At 46.1% G+C, this 12,164-nt stretch overlaps 1 protein-coding gene across 2 annotated transcripts in view; it reads right to left on the minus strand.

Annotated features, from left to right (window-relative positions):
* The window catches only part of GSG1L (GSG1 like), a 56,450-nt gene that overhangs the window by 4,762 nt on the left and 39,524 nt on the right, over window positions 1-12,164 (minus strand). For both annotated transcript variants that reach the window (XM_032704373.1, XM_032704372.1), the window contains exon 5: window positions 9,446-9,613. In XM_032704373.1, the coding sequence (XP_032560264.1) occupies window positions 9,446-9,613 (168 nt within the window). The remainder of the gene's footprint in view (window positions 1-9,445; window positions 9,614-12,164) is intronic.

Genomic DNA, 12,164 nt, shown 5'->3' on the forward strand with positions numbered 1-12,164 from the left:
GCTGGTGGCTCAAGAAGCAATGTTAAAGGAAAATGTCGGTCTGGGTGTTAGAAGAGGTAAACGAGGACAGAACCGAGACCTTTAATTTGGAATTTCCTGGTGGGCAAGAGCTTGCCTGAAGACAGGACCGAGACTCCCGTGGCTGCCAGCGCAGCCAGGCTGGATCTTGGATCCGTAACCATGGCGCTCCGTCGGGGGGGATTTTTCCCCACCTGTTTTTATGAGGCGAATCGCCAAGAAGGGAATAAATTACGGGAAGGATTGCAAGTCCTGGGGTTGAAATCAGCGCTGACATCAAAGAGGCAGCAACTGCAGCTGTCAGGTACCTCCACAAGGAGAAACCTCGGCTCAACTTTGAGCGACACTTCAAATGCGTCAGGCCCTTGTTGTCTGCGCCTCCCAGCCCGGCGCTGCTCAGCATATCAAGCATGTTCCCCGTTGTCACAGTGACCTTGGCTGCCGTCTGTGCCTTGCCCTCTCCAGCTGAGCTTGTGCAACAGACTGAATTTGGAGACATTTGGAACTTGCCTGCACATCCAGCACCACTTTCCTTCTGTGGCGCTTGCGACCAGCGATTAAAAAAAAAAAAAAAAAAAAAAAATCCAACCGGTGGATATTCTTTTTTTTTTATGAATCATTTCCACCATGTTTTAAGTCTGGAGCTCTTCTGGTGAACTTGTCTGAATAGGAAAAAAATTACACTATGCTCTAGAGTGAAGCTCTGAGGGGCTGGTTGCATAAATCTTGCTGTAGACAGTCGGGGTAGGAGGATGGTAGAGGAGCTGTGGGATGGACCCAGGGGAAATGCCTACAGGGTGATGATACGAGAATAAAACTATCTTTTTCAAGGCCTCCTCTTTGTCAGGTGACCCTCCTAAAATGCCCACGCTGCCAAAACAGTGACTATATTATTTTTTTGACACTGAATTAATTTTGAATAATCTTTCACTTTTCTACAAGAGAGGCTGGTGTCCTGAACCCTGGGTTTATCTGCCTCAGATAACACCAAGGCTTTTAGCCACAGACAGTAGGAATATGCTGTTTCCTGCTCAGCTCTTGGCTCCTCTGGGCTAACTGTCTCTTCTTTTGCTTTGCCACCACACCTGTCCCTCCTTGTCCTTTGTGACATTTTTCCTGCCTCTCTCTTACCCCTTGTTCTACATCCACCATCTGCACCTCTCCCATCTGCACTGTGGGTTCCAGGCTCATCCTGTTAATGCCTCATGGTGGGACAATACTGGAGGAGAGGGTGGAAGTGGAATGGGCATACAGATGTCTGAAATCGGGTACTGCTGCTGCCTGGAGCCCAAGAACAGCGAGCATTTCTTGGCAATAAATAACTGTGCAACAACAAAAAAATCCTGATGTGAAATTTCTCCTTCTCTCGTTTTTGTGTGGTGACTGTGCACAGCTGGATCACTGAGATCTCCTAGCCCTGCACATCTGAAGGAAACAGTTGGAACATCAAAATGACAGCAAACAGACTTTAAGAGTGGTTAGGGCTTTGCAGTGGAAATGCTAAATTTGGTATGAGCAAATCATGACCGAGGATATCAGATGTATAGGGGCCAGTGCCATATGTTTGCACAGGAAGGTGACTTGGTGAGAGTAGAGGATGCCAAGTTATACCTAGAGCTCCCTGGTGCTGTTCTTAGCCCAGCTCAGGCAAGTTTAAACCCTGTTAAAGGGGTTTAAAGGAAATAAAATATTTTTTTTAACCCTGGTAAAGGAAAATTATAGTTTAGTGATGGACATTAAGTGGCTTAATATAGAAATATCAAGACTGAATAGTTGTCCTGTTCAAGACTCCCCTGGGATCAAGATTTTGATGAGATTTATAATTTAAGGTCACTTCTCGAAACAGAGAGCTTAGTCTTGCCAACAGAGGAACCTGATATCCTGCCCTGGCATAAGGCCCTTCGTGCTACCTGTGCTCCCACAGTGCTCCTGGGCTGCTCAAAAACTTTAATATTGTCTGTTCCAAAATCACCTGGCTGTGACGGCGTTTGTCTTCTACGGTCACTCAGTCGTGTTCTTTTCTGTAAAGGTTTTACTCTTTCACTCCTCAGCGACACTCCCCCAAATCCTTGCCTCTCAACAAGGACAGATGCCCTGGTTTGTCTTTGTGGGAGGACAGAAAGACTCATGATGTCTGAGCATGAGCAAATACTCCTTATCTGCTGTTTGGTTCCAATCAGAACATCCTCAGGGCACTTCTAAGTGAGGGCAGCTGGCAAGTCCTCCAGGGAATGAATACTGGTTGAACTGAGCAGCAGGAATAACTTCGAGTGGTGCATCTTGGTGTCCTGCTGGCTCGGGATCACCTCTCTGGGAAGTGTTCATAAAGTGCTCAGAGTGATCTGCTGGCGTTTGCTCTGTTAGTGGCACGTGGGTGCTGACGTGACCAAGCAGTGGTGAGGACTTGGTCTGCCCTGGGTGTCCCCTTCTTCCATCCAAGCAGATCCCAGGTACCCAGGGGAGCCAGGGGAACCTCTGGGGCTGCCCTGCCTTTAGCCAAGTGCTTCTCACATTGTTCTCTTGCTCTTACCAATGCTCTGCTGGCCACGAGCCCGTTGCATGGTTGATGTGACAGAGTGGGAGTGTGTGAAGCCAGAAACAGCATCAAGGAGAATCCTCGGGTCAGGTGCAGGCTTGATGGACTTGTTCAAGGAAGGAGATGTTCTTTTGAGAGTTGTGAGGATTTGTGCCATCCAGAGCAGCAGCAATTAATGTTTTTTCCTCCCTAATAAGCATGAATAATGAAGATCCTGCGGCTTATATTGGATTCATAAGTAAACTGTGAACTGAGAGCAGAACTTCACTCCTGTCACTTCATTAATATTGATCTGATTTCATTACAGTGGGTAACAGATGTGAAGCTGAGACTGATGGAATATTGAAGAATGGCCACTGTTCTTTACCCTGACACTGGGCTTCTCCTTTGCAGTTTGCTTTCCCAGAGCTGTCAGCACTGTGAGGATAAAGCTCTGTGTCCTTTAGAATTGAAGCACTGGGGCAGGGCTGGGTGTAGGACCAACAAGAGCCTTGTTCCTATTCCTTGGAACACCTAATGTCAAGACTTGTTATTTGTTCTTTGAAACAAAGACCTTTGGACAGGCTTCAATAATAAAAAAGCACACTTGAGCACCCGCCAGTAGCTTGGCAGGTGGGGAATTTTCTCAGGAAACATGACCCAGATCAATTTTGTACCAATAGACATGTTCAGGCCTGTGAAAATGAGGGATATGGATCTCCTGCCTGTGGAAAAGTCCATAACTGACATGACATTTTCAAAGAGCAGGAGTTACCAAGTGAGCTGATGACAAACCAAGCTGGAGAGCAGTGCCAGCACTATCATGCCTGTGGGGAGACCACCTGCAGTGACATGGGACTGGAGAGCAGTTCCAGCAGGTCTGGGGAGGGATCAGGACCCTCAGTGATTAGGGTTACAGACACCAAGCTTCCACGAGTACGTGGCTGAGATGTGCATCTCAGCAAGACAGAGGCAGGAAAATGCCAGCAGGTTTCCAAATTTTAAGAGCGCAGAGTCAGCAAGTCACTGTCCCAAGTCTCCCTCCCGCTGAATGAAGGATCACTTGCTTTCTTTCCAAGGAAATAGATGCATGAAACTGCACACATCTTTCCTGGAGAGTAAAGAAAAAGTATAGTATTCAGAGCAGGGCAGGAGCCATGCTCCAACATTGCTCTGTACATTGAACCACTGACTCCCATAGTTTAAAGCAAGAGCTTCTGCAAAGCCTGAATAAAAGCATAGCAATTTTCTGAGAAAGTGCAAGAAATGGCATTAATTATACTAAGTTATTGTCTACCAAAGCTGCTTTCAATCATTTTTATATTCAATAGCATGCATCATCATGAATTGGTGATAAATATAGATGAAAAAAGGTAGTGATAATGAAAGTTATACAGGTGTAAATTAGAGCATATTTTTAAACTACTATGAAGTCACAGCTTCTTGAGATAACACAAAATTATAGGATATGTGCACATCCTAAATTGAACGGTGGAGGATTTTGCACTGTTCATGTGCTGATTGATTATCACTTGGGCAATGCTGTCTGGGAGAGTAACAAACCTCTGTTTCCCCAGCTTCCTAATCCAAGCCTCATCCTGAGCCCCAGGGAGCCAGCGTGGGGACAGGACAAGCCACTGTGTATCGGACACACTCGAGCCATGGTCACTTACTATTTGGGGAGCAGCTATGGAGGCACTGTAACCTCAGGTCCCCAGCCTCAGCCCTCTCCTCCTCAGCCCTGGAAAAGAGAATATAGAAGTAGCACCTTTAACAGAAACAAAGGCTGCTCCCAAATATACAGAAATGGAAGGGTGAAAACCACTAAGAGCACAACACACCCGGGCTCCTCCATCCACAGCCAGGCCCGTTATGGAGAGCCTGATGGTCTCAGGAAGGACTCAGTTCCACTGGCTTTGCCCCTCTTAGGGACAGCTCATGTAAAGAGGCCATGGGGAATAGAAATGAGGGGCTCAGGGCTGTGTCTCTCCCACTCTTATACTCCTCAGGATGGATCTAAGTGTCAGGGACCGACAGCATTGTACAGTAGGTGTGTGTTGGAAGGGGGTGTGTTGCTACTGCTGCATCATTTTACTGCCAGTCCATGCAATTTTCCAGAAGGAACAGCTCTGTGGATAAACCTTTTTGTGTTGCAGAATAAAGTACAGAATAAATCCAAGGCAGAAGGTTGCACTCATCCCTGTGTGCTAATGAAAGGGCAATAGTAACATTGGAAACTCTGATGTCTGTAGGAAAAGGTACTGACTCTATGAATAGCAGGGACACTGGGTCAGTACTGAAAACCTCTTTAGTTATCTGGGTGACCAAGGAGGAAATCAGAGTGAAAGGTTGGCATGTCTTTGGAAAGCATTAATATGATCTGCACATCTTACATGAGGACAATGGAGTTAGAGGAAGCAAGCTGTGAGTATGATACATTACAGAAATGTACAAAAAAGGACAAAATAGAGTGTGTGAAGGATGATTTGAAAAGTTCTGGTTCTCACAGTGTTGGGAATAGTCCTGATTTATTATCTCTGCAATAGCTTTGGTCCTGCCATCTGACTCAAACTGCTCCCAGCACTTCAAAACTATGTTTTCTGTCCCTGCAGGGACATTTTGTCTGCACTGGTATCAATGGCAGTTTGAACTCAGCTCACTCCAGAATTTCACCAGCAGCATCTGCCTGATGTTGGGTTGGTTTTGCAGATCAGAGTAAGGGCTCAGTCAGCAAGAAAAATGTTGTGAAATCAGCTGTAATGCCACAATGGGTGTTGATGGACAGCTGCAAGCTGGCAAATGCTGTGCTACGGATGGCTGAGCTGGGGAAGGCTGAATCCTCCAGATTTACTTGCTAAATTTGTGTGTTGGTTTAACAGCACCTAGTCAGTGAGATTTGCTTCACAGGGAGCAAAAAGGATGGATATACCAGACTGGAGACAGGGCTGTGCTGATCTCTAGGGTCCCCTCTCCCCCCGGTGCCAGGGTGGGATATCCTCCTTTATCCCTCTCTGCAGTGGCTTCAGTTCCAGTGGACTCAGCACCCCTGGCCTCCTGGACATGGATGCACATCCAAAAGTTGCTACTCTCTCCTCTAGTCATCATTAAAAGAGGGCCATGGGTAATCCAACTTTACTCCCATCACTTTGCTAGCCTTTTATTCCTTTCTCGAGGCAGTGACTAGCTCTCCATGAGGAGCTCACTTGGATTGATTTCCACCCTTTCAGGCCCTTTATCCCTCACCCCAGGCCTCACATACCTTCACCCCAAGCCTGGATATTCCCTTGCCCCAGATCTTCCTCCCTGTAGCTACAACTGTCCCTGTTCCAGCAGCTGTAACTCTTGCCTGGGGTCTCCATCTGCCCCACTGCACTTTCTGCCCCCAGCACAACAAGGAAGCAGAGAGAAGTTTTCATTCTTTACCTGAAATCAAAGTCCACTAGAATTCTGGGAGCAGGGAAAGTCGGAGGAGAGTGGCTGAAAGGGGTTTTTTAATATATGAGAAAAGGAAGGTAAGAAACTGAGGACAAATTTAGGCAAAGACATTCAATGCGAATAACCTGGCTGTGCTGGCCCTTGCCTGAATGGATGTGATTATAGTGTTGGTGTAGCCAGTTGGTCTAAATGAGCAGAATTTTTGTGAATGTGTCTTAATTATTACACAGCCATATGCACAAAGCTGCTAAAACAGCCACAGCTACTAAACAGCTGGGCAGGGGAGGAGGAGAAGGTCTGGCACGTTGACATTCCTTCAGCTGATTGTCACAGATTGTCAGTCTATGTAGGAGAAAATGAATTTTCCTTGTCCCTTTGGCTTATCTGGAGGGATCCTTAGAGCAAAGAAAGCAGAAAGGTATGTGAGGGTTCCTCCTCTGCCAGCTGGGGGTGAACCACAGACAAGGGACTGTGATCAGGACCATGTGGGCAAAGACCATTCATGTGAAACAGGGCAGAAAGAGAAACTGAGAGGGAAGGAAGAGAGAGACTTATTAAGAACTGACACCTAATAAACTAAAACAGCTGAAAAAGGTGAGCAAAAGTTTTAGACAAATGTTCAGTTCAAAGGAAAAACGGCAAAAAAGGACAAGCAATAAAAGGACAAAGACTGAAAGCTGACATGTTGCAGGTAATTCTGATAATTTTATAGAACACTTAATGCATGAATAATCCCTCCAAGTCTGTATAATTGACCTGTTTAATTTCTTAGAGTTACCCTGAAGGCTATTGTACCTGTTATATCTGAAGAGCTCTAATACCTTTTGATTTTATGGTGTGAACTACAGTGTCTCTTTTGTCTTGACTTTTCGAAGTCTCCCAGGCCTGGGAAGGAAATGATTGTTGCATATAACACTATGAATCTTTGATTTTTCTGCAGCTGTTTAAACGTTTTCCCAGTGATAGGAACAAGGCTGTGGAGAGACAGAGCCTGTGTCCTTGGGGTGCAGGCAGGCAAAGAATTTGGCTGTCTCTGTTTGTAACTTGTAAACTGCATACAATTAAAATTAAGTGCAATACAATGAGATTATGTTTGAGAAAGCATTTGCGAGATTAGCACTGTTTTATTGTCAGTACTTTTCATAAAGCAAATTTCTTCTCTGGGAGCAGGGGCCTGCAGAAGAACATTCCAACAAAAAACTTTCAACAGGCAAAATGGAGCTAAGACTTTTCTTCCCTGTCTCCTAGATGAGAAATGTAGCTGTTGGGAATAATGATAACTACAATGATAATAATGCTTTAACTTTCCTGTTGCACAGAGTCCATCTAAACCAGAGGTTAGGTGTGTGTGTACACAGGGTGCTGCATGTGCACTGAGGCAAAGGAACGTGCAAAAAGGGTGATGATATGTACAAAGTAATGGAAGGAAGAAAGGCTGGAGGGTTTTATTCATGAGGTATGAAAAGGAACATGGAGGTGGAGGAGTAGGAGGGAATGTGAAGTATCCCTGGGTATATGCACAGGAAGGAAAGAGAACTTATTTTATTTTCTATTTGTGCAAAGGCAGATGGGAGCTAAGGGAAGTTGTGTGGGACTGTGGGCACCCACAGCATGTAGCAACAGGGGGTTGCTAATGGACAATCCCTGGACCCCCTGTAGTGTCCAAGTATTCCCAGGTCACAGCAGTGAAGCTATAATGAATATGATGACTTTTTTAAAAAAAATTTGGTATATTGCTGCACAGCTTTAAACCTCCAGAATGATCCCATGGTAACACTGTCTCTGGGCTTCCTATTATGTATTCAGATACAACAATTAAAATAATGTGATATAAAAAAAGAAAGTCATAATCATGAAGTTTGGGAACACCACATGCTTGAGCTGTGTGTGCCAAGTGTGTGTGGAAGGGCTGGGGGGATGTGGCCAAGGAGTGAATTGCTGGGGGCGAAATTGTGTCATATGGTGAGGGCAAGAGTAATCAAAATCAAACCCACAACACCCATGTGAAAGAAAAAGTTATTATCCTCTATGTTACTAATGATTTTTTTCTATTTACTGTTCCAGAAGGGTCAGTAGTGGTGCTTTATCAAGTTTCCTTAGCTTATCTCAATGTAAGTCAACATATTGTGCCTTATAATTCTTCCAGGCTCTAATCTGTAATTCTCACTTCAATAATTTGTCTGTTTTCCCTGCCTGGGTGCTGATTTCTCCTGAGGCACGTAATGACCCCTTCCTCTTCACTGTGTTTGGGCTTTTTTTCTCATACAGAGAATTTTTTAGGATTCACTGTAGTCTTCAAATGCAAAATTAGGCAAACCATGGTCGTTTGCATCATTTCTCTCTTCCTTCAAGACTGTTTGAAAGGTAGAGTGAAATCTTGCAAGTTAGCAGAGGAATAACTGTAGCAACAGACTAATAAACAACAGGATAACCAAGGCAAAATAATAAGCATGGAAGGTCTCTAGTTCTCTCTCAAAAGAGATCCTCTTTGCTGCTGAAATGCTGGTCATTGCAAACCTTCTGTCCCCTTCCACCACTGAGAAACTGCCACACTGGTCAGACAAACAGGAATAGATCCTTGTGTCTTCTGTCCCCAAAATGTCTTTACGTTATTTCAAGCAATAAACTTCTGGTGAGGGTTTGCTGCACTGAGCAGCTTTTCATTCTGTAAAGGTACAAACCCCTGTGGAGCCCATCACACCTTCCCTGCTGTGTGAGGTCCATCTTTGTGTGTTCTTCACATTCCACAGTTTTAAAACAAAGCCTTGAGTTTCTCACCACAGGATGAGGGTGACAAATGTCCCAGAGCAGCCCCGAGCGCGTGGGGCAGGGTGTGGTGATGGGCAGAGTGACAGAGCATCTCTGGGCCTCTGGGGCTCAGACAGGACTCTGGGTCCCTCCAAGCCCCTGGTGGCAGTGTGGGTGGCACTGTGGGTGGCACTGTGTGGGTGTTTCTGCAGTGCCTTGCCATGTATACACTGTACTTGTGTGGAGCAGCTCCAGAGCATGGGTTGTGTGGAGGAGACAGGGATGGGTTTTAGGCATGTGACTGTGGAAAATGGCCTAGGGGTGGCTGGAAAGTGTCTCAGAAGCTGTTGGGATTATTGGGAGGTGCCTATTTCATGTGCTGAGAAATGATGGCTGTCACATTTGTTGCATCCCCACAATTTTACCTTTCCAGAGAGGGAAAATCAGCTTACATTGGCAGCACAGCTTGTGAATCCCTATGAATTGGATGCATATGGTAAGGACTTGTCAGTCTTGCGATTATAGAGTATATAAGAAAGGACAGACACTGGGACATCACAAAACTTAAGAAAAAACAGATCAAGGAGAACATTTTGAGTTTAACACACACCTTCTCAAGGTATCTCAGAGACTTCACCCACATATGCTGCAGTGGGTGACAGCCTGGATTTTCTGGGACTAGCAGAGCCCATGAAAACCTCCCCTGATGGAGTGACTGACTGCACTGACCTTTCTCTGAAGTACTTGATGGCTTCCTGGTCTAGGAAGTTCTGCTCTTCTCGAAAGCCCTGCTCGAAGATTTTGCGCTTGTGTCTGAACTCGATGACAGTCTTAGTGTAGGAGTTCAGGGTGGTGACAGAGGCTGCCATGCAGCAGGTGAAAGAGCCCCAGGCCAGACTGTGGAGAGACCAACCAGCAGAGAGAGCTGGGTTAGCACAGCAGCTCATGTTATACTTCTGATGCCAAGAGACACAGACATACACAGCACGAGACCAGGCAGGGAAGTCAGAGGTGACAAACCCACTCTTCTCAACTTACCTCAAATGACCTGTGGCTCGTGCTCAAGGTGCAGGCAGGAGGTTGGGAGAGGGGCTGGGCACAACCTCCATCCCATGGAGAACCATATGGCACAGTGTTAGTGTGAACACTGGGTGCTCTCTGACAGAAGAGCCAAACACCTCCTGATTTGCCTCTGAAACATCTCAGAGCCTTGCAGACAAGTGCTAAAATTCATATACTCCTGGAGGGAGTAATGCCCCAGAGACCATGTCTTTTGGACCACTGGAAGTTCTCCAGAATCTATGGGACACTGACAGCACAGTGCTACTGCAGGGATGATTCCTAATCTGGTTTTTATGCCTTCACCAGACTACTGTAATTCTTTCTTTCCTGGACATTTCTAACATTTCTGGCTTATATCTGGTCTCTGAAAGCGTGCCTAGCACTTGCATTTTGTGGAGAGACCCAACCTGAGGGTTTCCTGACTGATTCCCCCCAGTGTGTAGGCAGTGCCTTGGTCAGTCAGGGGCAGGACACCTGCAAGTACCAACCAGGAGCATGAGGAGACAGAGGGAGAAGGAAAATGGAAGAAAAAAACGACTAGGCCAAGTTAAGGAAGTGTTGTCCTGGGTCTCCTGGCAAGGAGAGTCATCTGGGAGCTGCTCTGTTCCCTGCCTGAGGACAGGGTTTCCCCCCAGGTTCTTCTGCCCTCCCTGCACCTCACTGACCTCAAATTCAGATGGGGCTGGGGGAACCTCATGGCCTCAAGGAGTTAAGATGCTTTTTGAGCATGAAATGGGGCTATAAAAAAAGACACTGAGTTCCTCCTTTTGTCTGCAGAGTTTCTCTGTCTTCTGGGTCCCCTTGACTCTCACATTCAGCCCATCAGCTCTGGCTACACAGAGTTCACAGTGGCTTCCTAACTAACTCGGATTAACTTCATCATCTGTGACAGTGACACACTTTACCTGCTGCTTTTTTCACCTTTTCTATAATAAATGGGTCTGAATTATGCAGAGCAGAATGAATCCAGCCCCAGCAGCATTATCTTATAAACACGTATTGTCAGCACAGCTCTCAGCAGGAACTGTTTTCCCATTCCGCAAAGGACCTGCAGACAAGGAAGCAGCTTCTCATTTCAAATTAGACAAAACTTGAAAAACAACACATATTCATGAACTGAAAAAAAAAAAAAAAATCTAGGGGAGAAATGGTACAAGTAAACAGAAATGGCTCATTTCAATGATTTCAAAATTCAGCTCCTACCAAGTCCTGCAGGGACTCCCAAGGCAATGAGACGTGTGGAGGCAGCTCTTTCCTCGTCATTTTTGGACCCATTTGCCAGATGCAACCAAATGAGAAGGAAATGTAGTGACCCCTGGGGTGACAAAGTTCCCACAGGTTTCCCATGCTTGGGTGAAGAAGTGGAAAGGAAACTCGTGCTAGGTGTGATTGTTCAGGCACAGTGTCTTCCCAGCCTGGCATATGTCCTCCTCCTACATGGAGTGTGTGGAAAAGCTCCAACAGCTGCAAACATTTCCAGCTGGGCTCCTAAGCAGTATCCAGGAAGGAGCCAGCGAAAACCACATGCTTTACTGTGCCTGGGGAATGACATTTGGAGGAAAATTTTTCTTTTTGAAGTTTCTGATGATTTCTAATCATGCACTCAGAAGTGCTGAAAGGTTCAGAGAAGGAAATACAGAGTGAAGGCTCTTAATGTCTGGCGTTTGGTAAATCATGATAATTAGGCAATTGTGATGGATCTGTTTTAGTTTTTATGGACCTCGGTTAAATGTTATTTATTTTGAAGTGTAAAGAGAGGTTCCCCTACCTGTAAGAGTTACACCCTGCCTTAGGTGAAGACCTCTTTGACAGCAGTGCCCCTCCCTACCAGCTGTGTCCCAGATGTGGTGGGGTGCCTCTGGCAGCTGAGCTCAGGGCTGGGCTCTCAAGTTCCTCTGTGGCTCAAACAGCTCGAGGTTTTTATATTTGTTTTCTTTAGAGGGGCTGAACTTGAACATCTACTGATCCTCAGAGAAACCCCCTGCCAGGAGAATCCCCCAGCCCACTCCTGGCTTGTGCCAGAGCACAGACCAACCTCCAGGCTTTGCCAATGGCTTGGGAATGGGGCAGGGTAACAGGAAGCAAGGAGTGCGTTTTCAATTTTGGGACATCTGCAGAGATCACAAGCAGTTCTTCCTCATTTTAAGGAGAAGCATTTTTATCATTCCCTTTCAATACAGGGGAAAGAGAGTCACAGAAAAGTTAGTTTCCCCACTGGCACTTGGGAAAGGGATGGCAGTCTGGATCCCCAAGATCCTTTGGCTCTTGGCCATGGGGACAATGTTCCCTGGCCCCTCTTGTCAGTGCTGTTCCAGTCCTCTGGGCTCTGACAGGTCCTGTAACCAGGTGCTGCAGTGGGACATTTACAGCAGGCTGGAAATAATGC

Source organism: Chiroxiphia lanceolata, chromosome 16 (assembly GCF_009829145.1).
Source record: "Chiroxiphia lanceolata isolate bChiLan1 chromosome 16, bChiLan1.pri, whole genome shotgun sequence".
In the NCBI taxonomy this organism is placed as follows: domain Eukaryota; kingdom Metazoa; phylum Chordata; class Aves; order Passeriformes; family Pipridae; genus Chiroxiphia; species Chiroxiphia lanceolata.